We start from the raw sequence: 21,361 nt of genomic DNA, 5'->3' as shown, positions 1-21,361 counted from the left end.
CAGGCTCCAATAAATGGTTGAGATGTGCTTACTCAATCCTAATACTTTTAATTGAAAAGAAGACACTTCAGTGCTGGCTGGTTTTCGATTTTTGCCAGAAGCTATAATTTAGAAGGTTTTTTTGTTTTGTTTTGTTTTAAGCACTATTAGTTGATGATTATATCCTGACTCACAGTGAATGTACAATGCAACCTACTTAAGAAAGGTTAAAATTGGGGGGAGGGGGAGAGATGAAGGATGTTGCATCTTACAATCAGTGAAATAAGGGGACTTTGTGTTTAGACCAGAATCTCTTATTTGTTTAATATTGCTATGATATGGCCGGTGCCACGGCTCACTAGGCTAATCCTCTACCTTGTGGTGCCGGCACACCGGGTTCTAGTCCCGGTCGGGGTGCCAGATTCTGTCCCAGTTGCCCCTCTTCCAGGCCAGCTCTCTGCTGTGGCCCGGGAAGGCAGTGGAGGATGGCCCAAGTCCTTGGGCCCTGCACCCCATGGGAGACCAGGAGAAGCACCTGGCTCCTGCCATCGGATCAGCGTGGTGCGCTGGCCGCAGCGCGCCGGCTGCGGCGGCCATTGGAGGGTAAACCAACGGCAAGGGAAGACCTTTCTCTCTGTCTCTCTCTCTCACTGTCCACTCTGCCTGTCAAAAATAAAAATAAAAATAAATTGCTGTGATATGCATATAATTTGTCCCCACCAAAACCAATATTGAAATTTAGTTGCCAATGGAGGGGCTTTGGGAGTTAGGGCCTTTAAGAGGAAGTAATGTGTTTTGCAGGAATGGATTGATTCTCAAGAGTGGGTTATTATAAAATGGGTCAACTCCTTTGTCTTCTCTTCATTGCACATACCTACATGCCCTTCTGCTTTTCATCACACATGGAGAAGCATGAATCTCTCCTGAAAGCTAAGGAGATATTGGTGTCTTCTTAAGTCCTAGAACTGTGAATTAAATAAACCTCACTTTTCTTTATAAATCACCCAGTCTTGGATGTTCTGCTAAAGCAACAGATATGCACTGAGAAAATTAGCACTAGGAAATGGAGCTTTTGCTAAGACTAAATACTCGAAAGTGTGAAAGTGGCTTGGGAACTGAGTAATGGGCAGAGGTTGAAAGAGTTTAGAGGAACAAGATGATTATGGGTGATTCTGATGAGAGCTCAGAACACAAAAAGACTAGAGAGATTCTGGAACCTTTTATAGACTGCTTAAATGGTAGTGACCAGAATGTTGCTAGAAATGTGGACATTAAAGGCCATGCTATTGAGATCTCAGATGGAAATTAGGAGTATCATATTGGAAATGGAACTGCAGGCTATCATTTTTAGAAAGACATTGATGGCATTTTGTCCATGCTCTTGGCTTTATGGAAGGGCAAATTTAAGAGTTCAGAAGATCTAGTGGGGGAATTTTCTAGGCAAAATATAGAGGGGGCACGTGGTTACTTTTAACTTCCCATGCTGAGATTCAGAAACAAAGGAGTGGTTTAAAGACAGAGTTTGGAATTAAAAGAGAAGCAGAGTGGAAAGATTTGGAACATACACAGCCACCTGATGTGAAGGAAAAAACTTGTTTGGGAGAATAAAGCAAGGATATTTGTTCAGATTGAAGGGAGTTGCACACTGTATTCATCAGGATAAAGGGAAAGAAGACGTGAAGGAATTTCAGAGATCTTCCAAGTTTTCCCACCTACATCATAGGCTCAGACTATTCAGTGCTGCCCAGAGGTACACTAAACAGTGCCATGTTTTGAACTGCCTCTCAGAAGGCACAACCAGTAAGCCTTGGTAGCATTCATATGCAGGTGGTGCTACTTCTGCAGGTACAAGTATTCAAGAGCTGTGGAGGTATAATAGCCTTCCCCTAGATTTCAAAGGATGTATTAAATTGCCTGGGAGTCCAGGCACAAACCCACTGCTGAGCTGAAGTCACCACAGAACATCTGTACTAGGGCATTGCCCAGTGGAGCCAGGGAATTGGGATCACTCTGTGAACTATAGACTATTGAGCCCACAGTGGTGTACAGCACCTACCTAGAAAAGATACAGTCAACTGACTCCAGCTCTAGACATCAGCCACATGAGCCAAGACCAGAAAAGCTGAGTGTGTGCTCAAGGTTTTCTAAGGTATTGGGTGTCTCCACCCAAGTTGTCCAGGAGGTAACAGATGGTATGAAAATGTATTTGCAGTTTTGAGGTTTAATGTCTACTCTCCTAGTAATATACTTGCTTTAGGCCAGTTACTGCTTTTTTGGCCAGTGTTTCCATTTTGGAATGGTAACGTCTATCTTATCCCTATTCCACTGTTGTACATCAGCAGTAGGTAACTTGTTTTGATCTTATATGCTCATAGCTGGAAGGAGTTTGCCTTAAATCTCAGAAGAGACCTTGAACTTTGGACATCTACATTGTTGCCAGGATGAATTAACATGTTTGAGATTTTGGGAATGGAATTGTATTTTGTATGTGTGAAGGATATCAATTTTCATGGGCCAGGCCCAGGTTCTATGGTTTGAGTGTAGTTTGTCCCCAGTGAAACTGAGATTTGTTTGTCAGTATATTGGTATTGGGAGGTGAGTCTTTTTTATTTTTTCAACTTTTATTTAATAAATATAAATTTCATAAGTACAACTTTTGGATTATAGAGGTTCTTGCCCCATACCCACCCTCCCTCCCCCAAACCATCCCACTTCCTACTCCCTCTCCCATCCCATTCTTCATTAAGATTCACTGTTAATTATCTTTATATACAGAAGATCAACTATATACTAAGTAAAGATTTCAATAGTTTGCACCCACACAGACACACAAAGTATAAAGCACCATTTGAAGACTAGTTGTACTGTTAATTCTCATAGTACAACACCTTAAGAACAGAGATCCTACATAGGGAGCAAGTGCACAGTGACTCCTATTCTGGATTTAACAATTGACACTCTTCTTTATGATGTCAGTGATCACCCAAGGCTCTTGTCATGAGCTGTCAAGGCTATGGAAGGAAGCCTTTTGAGTCCACAAACTGACATTATTTAGACAAGGCCATAATCAAAGTGGAGATTCTCTCATCCCTTCAGAGGAAGGTACCTCCTTCTTTGATGGCCCCTTCTTTCCACCAGGATGCCACTCACAGAGATCTTTCGTGTAGGTCATTTTTTGCCACAGTGTCTTAGCTTTCCATGCCTGAAATGCTCTCATGGGCCTTTTAGCCTGATCCAAATGCCTTAAGGGCTGATTCTGAGGCCAGAGTGCTGTTTAGGGCATTTGTCATTCTGTGAGTCTGCCAAATTTACATTTCCTTTTCTCTTATTCCCACTTTTATTTTTAACAGGGATCAATTTTCAATTGTATTTCAACACCTAAGAATAATTCTGTGTTAAGCGTTCAACCAATGGTATTAAGTAGAAAAAGAAAATACTAAAAAGAATAAAATAGTAAGCTGTTGGGTGGTGAGTCTTTTAAAAGGGATTATTATCTTTCTGATAAGACTGGATTAGTTCTCAGGGAAAGAGGATTGTCATAAAGCAGGCCAACACCCTTGTCATCGTCTGTCTTCTACACTTGCCCACTTTCCTGTCTCCTTTTCTGTTATGTGTGCAGTAGCTAGTGGCCCTCCCTGAAAGCCTTCCAGCCTTTATGATTGTGATTGAAAATAAACTTCTTTCCTTTATAAATGCCCAGTCTTAACTGTCTGATATAACAGCAGAAAATAGATAAAGATAAATATGTTACTTCTAAAATATTTTATGACAATCTTGTGGGACTGTGAGAGTGTGTTCATCGTTTATGTTTTCAGGATGGGTTTTGTTGGTGTATTCAATCAGTAGGCTTGAATTTAATTCCCCTGGAGTAAGCATCTGTGTTATTTAGAGAATTATCAGTATCTGTTTTCTTCTCTCCACTTAAGATGCCATGGCTAGTCCAGGGAAAGATAACTATAGAATGAAAAGTTACAAGAATAAAGCGCTAAATCCTCAAGAGATGAGGAGAAGAAGAGAAGAAGAAGGAATACAGCTTCGAAAACAAAAGAGGGAAGAACAGGTAGGTGTATTTAAATATTTAATTGTGGGGGCTGGCATTGTGGCTTAGCTGGTTAAGCCACAGTGTGTGATGCTGGTATCTCATGTTGGTGCCTGTTCAAGTCTTGGCTGCCCCACTTCCAATCCAGCTCCCTGCTAATATGCCTAGGAAAGCACCAGAAGATGACCCAAGTCGTTGGGCCCCTGCACCCATGTGGGAGACCCAGATAGAGCTACTGACTTGAGGCTTTGGCCTGGCCCAGACCTGGATGTTGTGGCCATTTGGAGAGTAAATGAGCAGGTGGAAGATCTCTCTTTGTCTCTGTAATTCTACCTTTCAAATAAAATAAATTAACTCTTAAAAAATAATTAGTTGTATTTAGCAATACAGTTTTTCAGAGGTTTTAAAAGTTTAATTAGTATTGCTGAATGTTAGACAATTTTAAATTAAAAAGTATCTTAGGAAATTGAATGTAGCCAATGTATTTTTAGTTTTTTAGACTCCAGGAATAATACATTCAAATTCCTCTACTATGGGGGCTGATGTTGTAGCTTACTAGGCTAAGCCTCCGCCTTGGTGCCAGCATCCCACATGGGCACCAGTTTGTGTCTTGGCTGCTCCTCTTCTAATCCAACTGTCTGCTATGGCCTGGGAAAACAGTGGAAGATTGCCCAAGTCCTTGGGCCCCTGTACCCAGGTGAGAGACCCTTCTGGCTCCTGGCTTTGGATGAACACAGCTCCGGCCGTTGCTGCCATTTGGGGAGTGAAACAGTGATGGAAGACCTTTCTCTCTGTGTCTCTCCCTCTCTCTGTCTGTAAATCTACCTCTCAAATTAATAAATAAATTCTTTTAAAAAAATCTTTTATTGCTTTTAGTCACTGAGAGGAATGACTTTTCTCTGTTATTGATAAACCTTTATGTGATCACTGGTAAGAAATTTTTACTTTTGAGTCTATTTAGTCATTTCTGTTTATCATAAAATTTGTTCCCCAAAATATGTTAATTATATTTATTTGCTGTTTTGTGTTTTTCATAGCTCTTGCCCTGAAGTCACTTATAGTCATTTTTTTAAAAAAATATTTATTTATTTATTTATTTGAACCTCAGAGTTACACAGAGAGGGACAGATGGGGAGAAAGATAGAGATATCTTCCATCAGAGAGAGTTCTTCCATCTGCTGGTTTACTCCCCAGATGGCAGCAAGGGCCAGGGCAGGGCCAGGCTGAACCCAGGAGCCAGGGGCTTCTTCCAGTCTCCCACATAGGCGGTAGGGGCCCAAACACTTGGGCCATCTTTTGTGGCTTTTCCCAGGCCATTAGCAGGGAGCTGGATTGCAAGTGGAGCGGCCAGGACTCAAATTGGCACCCTTATGGGATAAAGACAATTACAAGCAGTGGGCCAACCTGCTATACCATGATGCTGGCTCCCTAGTCATTTTTGTTTACTACCCATACTATTCCTCTTGTAGTCTCCTCAGCCATATGTCTTAATTTCTCTGTTTATTCTTTGTATATGAGACCAGAAAATCATTTGAGAGAGTGTATCTCATGATACACTTAAATTGATAAATATTTATAAGTGAGAGGATATGCTCCACATGTACATGAATTAAAACTGATGAAGGAAGCAGAAAAATACATGTTTTAGAACTATGGTTACTGGCCGGCGCCGCAGCTCAGTAGGCTAATCCTCCGCCTAGTGGCGCCGGCACACTGGGTTCTAGTCCCGGTCGGGGTGCCGGATTCTGTCCCAGTTGCCCCTCTTCCAGGCCAGCTCTCTGCTGCGGCCAGGGAAGGCAGTGGAGGATGGCCCAAGTGCTTGGGCCCTTCACCCCATGGGAGACCAGGAGAAGTACCTGGCTCCTGCCATCAGATCAGCGCGGTGTGCCAGCCGCAGCGCGCCGGCTGCGGCGACTATTGGAGGGTGAACCAACGGCAAAGGAAGACCTTTCTCTCTGTCTCGCTCTCTCACTGTCCACTCTGCCTGTAAAAAAAAAAAAAAAAAAAAAAAAAAAGAACTATGGTTACCTCTCCCTATCTGTAGGACGTAGCACAGCCCTTAGTATATTATAGTCAGGACTCAAAACAGTGTGGTTAAATGATTGATTTGTTGGAGATCTATGTACAGATTGAAGAGCACTACTTGTTTAGCTACTAAAAAATACATAACCAGAGTTTTTTTCTTGAGTTTTGAGTTAAGAAATGTACTTACAAATCTTCCTTAGTGATACTACTATGTCACTTTACTCCCTACCCGCCTCACACACACACATTTTTTTTTCATTTTTATCCATTGAATTAATAAAATTTTTTCCTGAGAATTGTTTTCTATTCCTTGTTAATCAGATATACTAAGTCTATTAATATATCATGTTATTCTCCAACAGGTTTGCTTTTTTTTTGCTTTTTTTTTTTTAATTTAATTTTTTTTTGACAGGCAGAGTGGATAGTGAGAGAGAGAGACAGAGAGAAAGGTCTTCCTTTTGCCGTTGGTTCACCCTCCAATGGCCGCCATGGCTGGAGCGCTGTGGCCGGCGTACCGCGCTGATCTGAAGGCAGGAGCCAGGTACTTCTCCTGGTCTCCCATGGGGTGTAGTGCCCAAGCACTTGGGCCATCCTCCACTGCCTTCCCGGGCCACAGCAGAGAGCTGGCCTGGAAGAGGGGCAACTGGGACAGAATCCAGCGCCGCGACCGGGACTAGAACGCGGTGTGCCGGCGCCACTAGGTGGAGGATTAGCCTATTGAGCCGCGGCGCCGGCCAAAGTTTGCTTTTTTAAAATAGAAATTCTTAAATTTTATTTATTTGAAGGTCAGAGAGAAAAATGAGAGAGAGAGAGAAAGAGAGAGAAATATCAAAAATTAGAACTGGGCCAGGCCCAGATCTCAAATCCCAGCCTCCCATGTGGGTGGCAGGGACCCAAGCACTTAAACCACCTGCTGCCTTGTAGGGTACATATCAGGAGTAGAGGGACTTGGCACACAGCCAAGACTCAAACGCAGGTATTCTATTATGGAATATGAGAATCCCAAGCAATATCTTAAACACTGCCCATTATATTCTTTCTAATTATGATTTTCTTTGAAGATTTTTAGGTACCTCATAATCCACTATGGAAATACATGCCTTCAAAATTCTGTGAAATATGCTTTGCTTATGGTGGACCATTAGTGAAAGAACTGAGATTGGCTGGCGCCGCAGCTCACTAGGCTAATCCTCCGCCTTGTGGCACCGGCACACTGGGTTCTAGTCCTGGTCGGGGCGCCGGATTCTGTCCCGGTTGCCCCTCTTCCAGGCCAGCTCTCTGCTGTGGCCAGGGAGTGCAGTGGAGGATGGCCCAAGTGCTTGGGCCCTGCACCCCATGGGAGACCAGGAGAAGTACCTGGCTCCTGCCATTGGATCAGCGCGGTGCACCGGCCGCAGCGCGCCGGCCACCGCGGCCATTGGAGGGTGAACCAATGGCAAAGGAAGACCTTTCTCTCACTGTGTCTCTCTCTCACTGTCCACTCTGCCTTTCCAAAAAAAAAAAAAAAAAAAAGAACTGAAATTGAAAAATGACTCAAAACAGTCTGTGAGTGCAAAGTCCCAGAAAGCTTGACTTCTCTTAACTATTTTAGACCTTTTTTTAAAATTTATTTATTATAAAGAGGTACAGAGAGAAAGGGAAAGCGCGCGAGAGAGGTCTTTTATCCTCTGGATCACTCTGCAGATGTCTGCAACAGCCACAACTGGGCAAGCAGAACCAGGTACTAGGAGCTTCATCCCATCCTCCCTCATGGGTGTCAGGTGCCCAAACGTATGAGTCATATTCCACTACTTTTCCCAGGCCATTAGTAGGGAGCTGGATAATAAGTGGAACAGCAGGAACATGAACTGGCACTGATATGGGATGCCAGCATTGCAGGCAGCGAGCAACTTTATCTGCTACATTGCAACACAAGCCCCCAAATATTCTTGATGACTTTGGAAATACTAAATTTTTACAATATTTTTAATAATTATATTATTAATTTGTTTCCTTCACTCAAATGATGAATGGAATTGTGTATTGGTTGAATGTTTTATGGAAAGCTCAATATAGAAAGTGATTTCTCTTTATTGCAGTTGTTCAAACGCAGAAATGTCTCCTTGCCCAGAAATGATGAATCTATGCTAGAAAGTCCTATCCAGGATCCAGATATCACTTCCACTGTACCCATTCCAGAGGTATAATTTTTAAAATACATATCTCTACCATATTTCAGAGGTAGTATATGCAGCAAATACTTAAAGAAATATTTAAATATTAATTAAATTTTCTTTTTTCTGTTTTAGGAAGAAGTTATTACCAGTGATATGGTTCAGATGATTTTTTCTAATAATGCTGATCAGCAGCTAACAGCAACACAGAAATTTAGAAAGTTGCTTTCTAAAGGCAAGGATTATTTTCCTTATACTCATTTGATATTACTGGATTTTGTATTAGGATTTTATTTCATTATATTTTCATTTTGAGACACAGTTCTCTGACAAAGTAGGTTCTAGTTTCTCTTTAAAATAGCATCTATTTTTAAACATACTATGAAAGCAACTTATATTAATCATAGAAAAATTGCAAAATACAAAATTTTAAAGATACAAATAGAAAAATCATTAATCCTGGTACCAAAAAGCAAGGTTAGAGATACATGTTTTTAAATTCTTGTAGAAGTAGTTTTTAGACATGATTTTTTTAAATGTTATTTATTTATTCAGAGACAGAAACATACAGAGTTCTCATCCAATGGTTCATGCCCCAAATGCCCACAACATTAAGGGCTAGGCTGGGGTTAGGGCTGAAACTGGGAGCTGGGGAAACAATCCAAGTCTCCCATGTTAAGGACAGAAACACAAGTACTGAGTCAGCACCACTGCTTTACTGTGCTGTGTAAGCAGAAAGTTGGAGTCAGGAGCCAGAAGGAGGGATTAAATCCAGGTTCTCTAATGTGGAAAGCATGTGTGTTAGCTAGTAGGCTAAACATTTAACCCAGACATGATTTTTTTTTAATGACAATATTGCATTATTGAGTATGAATACAAAATAATCATTAAATTTCTTCCTAATTTTTGATGATCATAAACAGTGCTACGAAAACAATTTATCTAAAACTTCCTTACTATCAAGTCATAAATACAAATAGTTGAAAGGAATAAATTGTATTAACTTATATTGCTATCTTCAGTTTATACATGTTTTATTTATTTCACTGTATTTTTACTAACATTCACAGTTATCTTTTTTTAAAAAAGCTTATGCAGGGGCTGGCGTCGTGGCTCACTTGGTTAATCCTCCGCCTGCAGCACCAGCATCCCATTTGGGCACTGGGTTCTAGTCCTGGTTGCTCCTCTTCCAGTCCAGCTCTCTGCTGTGGCCCAGGATGGCAGTGGAGGATGGCCCAAGTGCTTGGGCCCCTGTACCCACATGGGAGACCAGGAAGAAGCACCTGGCTCCTGCCTTCGGATTGGTGCAGCGCCAGCCGTAGCTGCCATTTTGGGAGTGAACTAACGGAAGGGAAGACCTTTCTCCCTGTCTCTCTCTCTCACTGTCTATAACTCTACCTATCAAAAAAAAAAAAAAAAGTTTATGCGATAGTAGTTCATTGTATGACATTTTTGGTGATTAGATTGAATATTTTTCCTTATTGACCTTGATAATTCATAATTACCTCTTTATGTTATTTGTCCCATTTTATACTGTTTATAAGATTTCATTATTAAAAATTTAAACCTTTGTCTTATATTTCATATTTAAAATTAGTAATTCTAATATGCACAGTTACATACATGAGCTGAAAAGGTTTTTGAAAATCTTTTGAGTCACTTACCTTGTCTGCCTAAGGGAGATAGAATTTGGTAGCACATGATAAATGAGGGAAAAATCTTTCTTGTCAGGTCAGCATAGATTACAAGGCTTTTGCCTTTGCTTTCTTTTTTTTCTTTTTAATGATTATTTTTATTTGAAAGAGTTATAGTGAGAGAGGAGAGCGATCATCCATCCTCTAGTTCACTACCTAAATGGCTGCAATGGCCATGGCTGGGCCATGATGAAGCCAGGAGCCAGGTGCTTTATCTGGGTCTCCCACTTGGGTGCAGGAGCCCAAGCACTTGGGCCAACCTCCACTGCTTTCTCAGGTGTGTTAGCAGGGAGCTGGATTAGAAGTGGAGCAGCCAGATTAGAACTGGCACCCATTTGGGATACTGGTGCTGCCAAAGGGTAGCTTAACCTACTGTACCACAGTGCCAGCCTCAGCCTTTGCTTTGTTATTATAGTATGTATTCTTAAATACTTTTAACTTTTGTTTTTCATTACTTATCTCCCAAGCTGAAAGAACATAGCAATGTTAAGAAATACTTATGCAATCAAGAATAGTTTCTTCATCCTTCCTCACCAAACTTCAGTTTCTGTTTTGGTAGTTGAGATTTTTTGCAGGGTCTAGATGCATATTTTTAATTTTTTTTGAATTGCTGTGTTCTGTTTCAAAAGTTCTTTTTGATATATGTGTTATAACTGATTAGAAGGATTCATGTAATTATGTTTAAGAGTTTTAGAATTTGCTACCCATGTTGTAATAACAACTACAACTTCCCTGTTATTGAATCCCTTATTATGATTTGTGCTTTGCTTGAAGGATTTTCTTTTCTCCTGTTCCCCAGAAAAATTTATATATCTAAATAATACCTTATGTCTTTGAGCAAATTGTTTAGGTTTAGAATTCTTTGATCCGAAAATTGTATACTCGCTGTAATTCTTTGAGGTATTCTGTTTTTGTTAAACCATCTTTTCTTACTACTAGTTGTTTTTCTTTGTTTCTTCTTTGTAGTAATATTATGCTTAGCCAGGTTTGGCATACAGCAGCAGGTACAAATGTTTTCCTTTACAATTTTGTGTAAGTTTTAAGTACAATGGTGTGAGTTGCTGCCAAATCTATTAGACCTAGAAAAGTACCAGACTCACTATACCTTTACTTAATCTGTTAGTGTAGGAAATGTAGGAGAACAGCTAGAACTAGAACTGAAAACCAAAACAGCAAGAAAATTTACCCCTTTTGAAAAAGTTTACTAGTATTCTTACTGTTGGCTCTTACTGTATGCTCGTGGCTACTCTACAGCTACCAGCTACCCTCAGTTTCAGCATTTATTCTGATTTAAGTAATGATAGTGACTTTTGCTAAAATCTTTTTATTTCCATATCACGGCTACTTTTCTGAATGTAAATCACAAGTCATCCTTTTACCTCAGTCAGTCTTCCTTTTGTATCAAGTTCTCCAAAGCTTTATTGTTTTGTATAAATCTTGCTTAGTTTTTCTTGCTTGAAACAGATATGCCTTTATTTTGCTGTGTTTACATTACTGTAGTGACAATTGAGTCTTCTCCATAATAGTTTATCGCCTGTATAATATTATATAGACTATTAGTGTATCAATTACTATAACACTAATAACAGTTCATGAAGCCTGTTATAGTTACTAATTATCCAACTAAACTTTAATTGTTTTCTTTTAGGTGAAGGTAACCAGAACAGTGTTGCTTTTAATTCTCCAGGAGGAATGAATTTTTGAATTCTTATATCTAGGGGAATTCTTATATCTTTGTTAATATTTACCTTCATATTCAGATATAAGTGACAGTCTCAGTGCCTGCATCACCTTACCCTTTACCCAGAAAACTCTAATTTTTTTATCTTTCTCACAACCTCATCTTCTCCATTTAAAAAGAGCAAGACAAAATGTCTCTCCCTTAATTTAAAAATAAAGAAAAGGTTGTAAATTTAGAATTTCATTGTAGAAAAAGAAGAAAAGAAGAAAGGTGGTAACTACAATTGTATGATTTCGCTTTGAGTTTTTTTAAGGTGAGGGTAAAAGGATTATATTTTTTATTTTTATTTATTTAATTTTTTTTTGACAGGCAGAGTTAGACAGTGAGAGAGACAGAGAGAAAGGTCTTCCTTTGGTTGGTTTACCCCCCAAATGGCCGCTATAGCCGACGCGCTGCGCTAATTTGAAGCCAAGAGCCAGGTGCTTCCTCCTGGTCTCCCATGTGGGTGCAGAGCCCAAGCACTTGGACCGTCCTCCACTGCCTTCCCAGTCCCGGGCCACAGCAGAGAGCTGGACTGGAAGAGCAGCAACCGGGACAGAATCTAGTGCCCCAACCGGGACTACAACTCGGGGTGCTGGCGCCACAGGCAGAGGATTAACCTAGTGAGCCGTGGCGCCGGCCCGGGTAAAAGGATTAAAAATATATGTGTATTGCTTTATTATGTTGATGTTTTAGTACTGTAAGATTTTAATTGATTCTAGGGCCTGAAATTGACATTTTGAAGAAGGTAGACTTTTTGTTTAAAACACTGAAAACGTTTATGATGGAGAAACCTAGTTTTTATGTATTTATTTTTATGAGTTTCTTTTAAAGATTTTTATTTATTTGAAAGAGTTACACACAGAGAGAAGGAGAGAGAGAGAGAGGGAGGGGTCTTCCATCCCTGGTTCACTCCCCAATTGGGTGCAATGGCTGGAACTGCGCCAATCTGAAGCCAGGAGCCAGGAGCTTCCTCCAGGTCCCCATTCGGGTGCAGGGGCCCAGGGACTTGGGCCATCTTCTGCTTTCCCAAGCCATAGCAGAGAGCTGGATTGGAAGTGGAGTAGCTGGACTCAAACTGGTGCCCTTATGGGATGCTGGCACCGAAGGCGGTGGCTTTACCCACTACACCACAGCGCCAGCCCCTATTTTCATGTTTTGTTTGAAAGGCTGAGAGAGACAGAGAGGTCTTTCATCCACAGGTTCATTCCCCAATGGCCACAACAGCCAGCCTGGGGCAGATCAAAGCAATGAGCATGGATCTCTGTCCTAGTCTCCCATGTGAGTGGCAGGGACCCAAATACTAGAGACATCTTCTGCCTCCCAGGGTATATATTAGCAGGTAGCTAGGTAGAAGAATCAGGACGCAAACATGGCACTGTAATATGGTATATAGGCATCCCAAGCAGAGATTTAGGAAGTTTAAATATTTATATAGGAATTGTTTTTATATTTATTCGAATGGCAGAGTGACACAAAAACAAGGAAAGACTGATAGCAGACCAAGAGATCTTCCACCTGCTGTTTTACCCCCTAAATGCCCAAAACAGGCATGGCTGGGCCAGGGTGAAGCCAGGAGCTTGAAAATCCTTCAAGGTCTCCCACGTTGGTGGTAAGGATCCAAATACTTGGCCATCATTTGCTGCCTTTCCAGGAGCATTAGCATGAAACTGTATCAGAAGCTGAGTAACCAAGACTCAAATAGGCACTGAGATATGGGATGCAAGCATCTCTATCATCAGTTCAACCTATTATGCTACAATGCCCACTCCAGGAAATATTTTTTTAAAAAGTTCTTATCATTATAGTTAGTAAGTATAGTTTGCTTCCCCCAAAATATTTTAATTATGAAAACATTTGTCTTCAGTTACTTGTAGCTCAAGCGCTTTAAATTTGGGCCAGGGAACTCTTGAAAATTTATTCTATGTACTCTGTTAATTGACACAGCAACAGTATCATTATCTTTTTGTAACTATGTAGTAACTTAATTTTTTTCAATTTTTAGAACCTAATCCACCAATAGACCAAGTTATACAAAAGCCAGGAGTTGTACAGAGATTTGTGAAATTTCTTGAAAGAAACGAAAATTGTACTTTACAAGTGAGTCTAAATTTTCATTCTTTATTTCTGGAGATGACCTATTAATTTCTAGTGAAAGCAACTTTTGCAATATTGACTGTATTGTGGGCATTCCGTAATACTTGTCAGTTAAAGGAAAATATTTTGCCATTTACCTGTCTTAACTTTGATATAGTTGCAATGCTAGTTTCTTCAGGATTTTTTTTTTAAGATTTATTTATTTATTTGAAAGGCAGAATTACGTACAGAGGAATAGACAGAGAGAGGTCTTCTATCTGCTGGTTCACTTCCCAAGTGTCCGCAATGACTGCGGCTGGGCCAGGCCAAATCCGTAAGCCAGGAGCTCCATCTGGGCCGTTTCCCACATGGGTAGCAGGGGCCAAGTACTTGGTCCATCTTCCTCTGCTTTTCTATGTGCATTAGCAGGGAGATAGATAGGAAGTGGAGCAACCAGAACTTGAACTGGTACTTACACGGGATGCTGGCATGGCAGACAGCAGGTTAACCTGCTGGGCCACAACTCCCACCCCACTTTTTATTTTCTTGAGCAATTTTAGATAAAGTAAATAAAATCATTCCTAAAAAAAGTTACCTTTAGTAGCTTTCTATCTTAGAAAACCTTAAATTAGGATGTTAATGGTTAAATTTCTTTCTGTTCTTAGCTTCCCAGTGATGTAACTTTCACCTCTTTAAACATTTTTAACTGACTAATTATTTTTAGGAAAAAGAATAAATTAGTATGATCTACTGGAAATGTGATCCAAGTTAGGTTTGTCTAAAGAGCATTGCTTTCCTACCGTGACACAGTTTTAAGATATCTTCCAAATAATTTCTCGCTAAGATTTGAATTGCTAAAGTTTGCAAATATTTTACTGGTAAAAACGATTGCTTTTCCTTTGATTGCTATATTTTATTATGTAGTCATAATACAGAATAGAATTTTATTCATTCCAGGAATTACACAAGATGTACCGCTTACTTATCAATGCTTTTTTGCTTTTCTTTATTAAAAAAAGATTTATGTATTTGAAAGGCAGAGTTTACAGAGAGAGAAGGAGAGACAGAGAGATCTTTTGTTCTGAAAGCTTTTATTTAATAAATATAAATTTCATAGGTACAGCTTTTGGAATATGGTGGTTCTTACCCCCATACCCGCCCACCCACAGCAACTCCTGTCATACCTCCTACTCCCTCTCTCTTCCCATTCTTCATTAAGATTCATTTTTAATTAGCTTTGTATACAGAAGATCAACTTTATACTAAGTAAAGATTTCAACAGTTTGCACCTATACAGACACACAAAGTGTAAAGTACTATTTGAAGATTAGTTTTCCCGTTAATTCTTAGTACAACACATTAAGGACAGAGGTCCTGCATGAGGAGCAAGAGCACAATGACTCCTATTGTTGATTTAACAATTGACACTCTTATTTATGACGTTAGTGATCACCCAAGGCTCTTGTTATGAGCTGGCAAGGCTATGGAAGCCTTTTGAGTCCACAACTCTGTCAGTATTTAGACAGGGCCACGATCAAAGTAGAAGTTCTCTCCTCTCTTCAAAGAAAAGTACATCCTTCTTTGATGGCCCCTTCTTACCACTGGGATTTCACTCACAGAGATTCTTCGTATAGATCTTTTTTTGCCACAGTGTCTTGGCTTTCCATGCTTGAAATGCTCAGAGAGAGATCTTATATCCACTGGTTTACTCCCCCAAATGGTCGCAAGGAAGCCAGGAGCCTGGAGATTCCTTCTCTGTTAAGGGTGCAGGGGCCCAAATACTTGGGCCATCCTTGAATGCTTTCTCAGGTACACCAGCAGAGAGCTGGATCAGAAGTGAAGCTGCTAGAACTTGAACCAGCACTTACATAGGATGCTGGTGTTGCTGGCCTGTTACATTATAGTGCCAGCCTCTACAGAATGAGTCTTTATGAAATAACCTTTGATTAACTGAAAAGAGAAAAATTAATTTTAGGAGTAAAAGTTTGCATATACAGAGAGCATGTATTCAAGTATGTAGGAAACTTTAGCATTTTTAGTCAATATAATGAAAACATAATAAAATCCAAGAGTAAGGTTTTGGTGTGGCTATGTCCCTACTATGTTATGCAAGGGTGTATGAAATCTGCTAAGTCAGACTAAAAGTCAGTCTTACTAACAGAAAGACCTCAGATTGGGGGTCTACAGGCCAGGTTGGCCCTATAAACAGGTTGGTCTGTATATGTTTTAAAATGTTAATTAGAGGAATTTAAAAATTCAGGGCATTTCATTTGAACATGCAGACTTATGGATGGCCTCTTTTGACAGATCACAAGATTTGACATTGTTGCTACATAATCATGATGAAATAGAGCTGAATGTCTTTTTTTTTTTTTTTTAGTTATTAGAATGTTCTTTTTTTTTCACATGTTTATTTTCATCAACTTGAAAGGCAATATGACAAAGAGAGTGAGAGTGATGCCAGCTTTCTAAGTAGTGGCTTAAAGCACAATGCCACAACACCTGCCCCATGGTCTCTCTCTCTCTCTCTCTCTTTTTTAATCATTGCCATGTACTTCAGTTTTTTCTCAATTCTCACTTGCTCATGGTTCATTTTATATTAATTGTCTCCTTTTATTTATGAGTTTGTCAATCATCAGTAAGGCTTTTTCCTGGGAGAATTTTATGAAGTAAGCTTTTAGGTGTCCTTTGTAAAATATTGACAATTAAGGGGTGGGCTCCATGGCTCACTTGGTTAATCCTTCGCCTGCAACACTGGCATCCCATATTGGTGCCAGGTTCTAGTCCTGGTTGCTCCTCTTCCAGTCCAGCTCTCTGCTGTGGCCCAGGATGGCAGTGGAGGATGGCCCAAGTGCTTGGGCCCCTGTACCCACATGGGAGACCAGGAAGAAGCACCTGGCTCCTGGCTTCAGATCGGTGTAGCGGCCATTTGGGGAGTGAACCAACTGAAGGAAGACCTTTCTCCCTGTCTCTCTCTCTCACTGTCTGTAACTCTACCTGTCAAATAAAAAAAAAAAAATCTACAATTGATTAGGACTATGTTCTTCATTTTGTTTTTCAAAATTTATTTATTTATTTGAAAGGCAGAGCAACAGATAGGCAGAGAGAGAGAGAGAGAGAGAGGAAGGTAGGTAGGTCTTCCATCTGCTGATTCACTCCCCAGATGGCTGCAATGGCGGGAGCTATGCTGATCCAAAGCCAGGAGCTAGGAGCATCTTTCTGGTCTCCTATATGGGCACAGGGGCCCAAAGACTTGGGCCATCTTCCACTTCTTTCCCATGCCACAGCAGAGAGCTGAATCAGAAGTGGAGCAGCTGGGACTTGAACTGGCACCCATATGGGATTCCGTCACTGCAGGTTGCAGCCCTATCCACTATGCCACAGTGCCCGCCTCTATATTCTTTTATATAAATCCCTTAGATTTTTTTCTTAGTATCACATATAATAGTAACTACTTTACTATGTTTCAGTGATGTGTCAGTTATAGTTACTGATTAATCTGCCTGTGGATTTGTAGGTTGCTTTCAGTTATTCACTAACATTATGATGGAGCATAGGCTTGACTTTTCTCTTATTTGCTTCAATTAAAAATCTATTGTTTGGGCCGCCGCCGTGGCTCACTAGGCTAATCCTCCACCTGCAATGCTGGCATCCTGGGTTCTAGTCCCGGTTGGGGCGCTGGATTCTGTCCCCGTTGCTCCTCTTCTATTCCAGCTCTCTGCTGTGGCCCGGGAAGACAGTGGAGGATGGCCCAAGTGCTTGGGCCCTGCACCCACATGGGAGACCAGGAGGAAGTTCCTGGCTCCTGGTTTCGGTTCAGCGCTGCCCACTGGCTGTAGCGGCCATTTGGGGGGTGAACCAATGGAAAAAGGAAGACCTTTCTCTCTCTTTCTCTCTCACTGTCTAATTCTGCCTGTCAAAAAAAAAAATCTATTGTTTATAAGTATATCTGAATCCTGATTGAGTTGATATGAATAAATTCTGAAAAGTTTTGACATTTAAAAGAATAGCAGATGTCCCTGTCCTGACTGTGCTTAATTAATAATGACCTCTTAATGTTGAGCAAACACATAAATCTTTCAATTTCAAACATCCTTGTTTCTGAAATTAGCCAAATAGGGATACATGATCCGTAAGGAAACAGTAGTACCTTTTATAATTCTGAGTTCCCTAAATAGAATATAATTTTAAAAAAGTAATGTATCTTGGATCTGCCAAGATGGCAGAGTAGGGAGGGAGCTTACTGCTCTAGCCCAGGAGAAGATAGTTTAAAAAAAGTGGAGACAGTGCAGTCTCAGGGAAGAGTTAGGGAAAAATGGCAGAGGAAACTCTACTGAATTGGAGAGATACAGTGGACCTACAAGGAGGATGTGGGTGGCCCATGGCTCGGGACTCCATGAGCTAAGAGCTTACGCACAAGTGCTGGAAAGTGAGGTGAAATGAGACTGCAATAGCCCAAGCCACTAGACAAAAACTGGCAGGAAGAACCTAGAGGGAATGAGGCTTGAAGCCTTGAAGCCCTGTGGGTGAAAATGTACCAGCCAAACTAGAGAAGAGAAAAAAAAAATAAAAAAAGGATGGTATGGACATGTTTCTCTCTTTCTAATCACCTTACAAAAATGGACAAGCTGATGGAGCAGGTGCCATTTTGCATATAAGTAACAGCTGTACCAGCTTGTGTCTGTGCCTGGCAGTCAGCTGAGCAAAAACTCCTGTCTCTGATGGGGAAAAATAACAGGGAGCTAGGAGCTTGTGACTGTGTGAAGCTTTTGAACTGGGACTGTGAAAAACAGACAAAAACAAAAACAAAAACAGGGTGTGTGGGAGAACTCATCGTATGGCTGGAACTTTAAGCAGTCTCAGTGGGAGACACCACGAGCTTGGGGGTTCCTGGTTACCTGGTAAGAGACATCACTGGGGAATCTGAACTTATATGGAGGACTACACAGACCTTCCATGTGTTCCTTGGGACAGGGATGACAAATATTATACCCACTGGGGCTAGCACTCAGGCACTGGTCTCCATCAAGGAGAAGAACTCAGTTGAGCAGAATTACTTCCCTTTGGATTAAAAAAAAAGAGATTTACCACACCAAATCTGGGTGTGTCACCTTAGGCACACCCTTAACCCTGGAGAACTGAACAGAGCTCTCTGACCATATCCACTACAAGCCTCTAGAGATTCACTGAAAGCAGACAATCCACTTGTCTTCAGAGTCATATCTCCACAAATACCGAACAACAAACACAACAATCCAAGAAACAAGAATAAGGAAGACAATATGACACTCCCTAAAGAATATGACACTTCAATACAAGATTATGATGACGATGAGATAGAGAAATGCAAGAAATGGAACTCAAAAAATTGACCATAAGATTACATAGAGGTAATCAAAAGCAAACACACAAACTACTGAAATCCATGCAGAAAGAAAATCTTTCTTATGAAATTGAAATCTTAAGGAGGAATCAAAATGAATTGAAAAATTCAAGGTAACATGAAATTGAGATATTAGAAGTCAAAATGAAATGAAGAATTCAATAGAACAAATAAAAAATGCAGTGGAGAGCCTTAAAAACAGAATCAGTGAGGCAGAAGAGAGAATATCGGGCTAAAAAGATAGAGCACAGGAAAGCATACAGTCAAACTAAAGGCAAGAAGAAGAGATTAGAAATCTAACAAACATTGTTGGGAATCTATAGGATACTATAATAAATCAAACATTTGGGTTCTAGGAGTTCCTGAAGGCATGAAGAGAGACAAATGATTAAAAGGCCTTTTTAGTGAAATACTAGCAGAAAACTTGCTAGGTTTGGAAAAAGAGATATCCAAGTACACATCCAGAACACCCAATAGACAAGACCAAAAAAGACCCTCTCTACGACACATTGTAATCAAACTAACCACAGTGAAACATAAAGAAAAGATTCTAAAATGTGCAAAAAAGAAATGCCAGATTATCTTCAGAGGATCTCCAATTAGACTCACAATAGATTTCTCATCAGAAACACTATAGGCTAGGAGGGAATGGCGAGATATAGCCCAGGTACTAAGAGAAAAAAACTGTCATCCCAGAATATTATACCCTGCAAAGCTCTCATGTGTGAATGAAGGAGAAATAAAGATCTTTCATAGCAAACAGAAATTAGAAGAATTTGTCACCACTCATTCAGCCTTGCACAAGATGCTTAAAGATGTGTTACACACAGAAACATGGTCATCAATCTGAAAGAAGGTAAAGGAAGAAAATCAGTAAAAGATCAAAGGAATTTCAAAGTTTAAGTATCTTTGGAAAAATGGCAGGGCAAAGTCATTACTAATCAGTAATCACATTGAATGTAAATGGCCTCATCTCTCCAGTTAAAAGGCACAGACTGGCTAAGTGGATTAAAACACAGAACCCATCTCTTTGCTGCTTAAAAGAAACACATCTTTCCAACAAAGGTGCAAGCAGACTGAAAGTGAAAGGTTGGAAAAAGATATTCCATGCCAGCAGAAACCAAAAAAGAGCTGGTATAGCCATCTTAATATCAGACAAAATAGATTTTAACAGAAAAACTTTTAAAAGAGACAAAGGAGGGCACTATATAAAGATTAAAGGATCAATTCAACAGGAAGATGTAACTATTATGACTGTATATGCACCTAATTACAGGGCACCTGGCTATTTAAAAGAAATGGTAAGGGATTTAAAGGGAGACTTAGACTCCATACAGTAGTACTGGGGGACTTCAGTACTCCACGTTCAGCAATGGACAGATCAGCCTGACAGAAAATCAACAAGGAAACAGCAGATTTAATTGACACTGTAGACCAAATGGAACAAACAGATATTTACAGAACTTTTCATCTTACAGTTGCAGAATACACATTCTTTTCAGCAGCGCATGGAACTTTCTTTAGGATTAACCGCATACTAGGCCATAAAGTCTCAGTAAATTAAAAAAAAAAAAAAATCAAAATCATACCATGGATCTTATTGGACCATAACGGAATGAAGTGGAAATCAGCAACTCAGGAATCTTTAGAGATTATGCAGACAAGTGGAGACTGAATAATATGCTCCTGAATGAAGAGTGGGTTTTGAAGAAATCAAAAGAGAAATAAAAAACTTTCTGGAAGTAAATGAGGATAACAACACAACATCTCAAAACTTATGGGATACAGCAAAAGCAGTATTAAGAGGAAGTTTATAGCAATAGGTACCTACATCAAGAAATTGGAAAGGCACCAATAAATGAGCTATCAATGCATCTCAAGGAGCTATAAAAATTATAGCAAACCAAACCCAAAACTAGTAGGAGGAAAAAATAATTAAAATTAGAGAAGAAATCAACAAAATTGAATTGAATCTAATAAATATTACAAGAGATCAGCAAAATGAAGAGCTGGTTTTTTGAAAAAATAAAATTGACACATCATTGGCCCAACTAACCAAAAAAAAAAGGTGAGTAAAGACACAAATCAATAATATTAGAGATGAAAAAGCGAATATAACAATAGACAGCTCAGAAATAAAATGAGTCATCAGAAATTATTACAAAGAAACACACTGGGAAATCTATCAGAAATGGATAGATTCCTGGACACATACAACCTACCTATATTGAACCATGAAGACATAGAAAACCTAAATAGACCCATAACCAAGACAAAACTTGAATCAGTAAT

General features: G+C 39.9%; 1 protein-coding gene across 5 annotated transcripts in view; it reads left to right on the top strand.

The window, feature by feature from the left end:
* KPNA5 (karyopherin subunit alpha 5) overlaps positions 1 to 21,361 on the top strand; it is a 95,721-nt gene that overhangs the window by 6,359 nt on the left and 68,001 nt on the right. For all 5 annotated transcript variants that reach the window (XM_008263417.4, XM_051855390.2, XM_051855389.2 and 2 more), the window contains exons 2-5: positions 3,906 to 4,039; positions 8,122 to 8,223; positions 8,332 to 8,431; positions 13,616 to 13,710. In XM_008263417.4, coding sequence (XP_008261639.1) covers positions 3,906 to 4,039; positions 8,122 to 8,223; positions 8,332 to 8,431; positions 13,616 to 13,710 — 431 coding nt within the window. The remainder of the gene's footprint in view (positions 1 to 3,905; positions 4,040 to 8,121; positions 8,224 to 8,331; positions 8,432 to 13,615; positions 13,711 to 21,361) is intronic.

This window comes from Oryctolagus cuniculus, chromosome 5 (genome assembly GCF_964237555.1).
Source record: "Oryctolagus cuniculus chromosome 5, mOryCun1.1, whole genome shotgun sequence".
Classification (NCBI taxonomy): Eukaryota; Metazoa; Chordata; class Mammalia; order Lagomorpha; family Leporidae; genus Oryctolagus; species Oryctolagus cuniculus.
The sequence above is the reverse complement of the archived record's forward strand: the minus strand, read 5'-3'. Positions and strand labels throughout refer to the sequence as shown.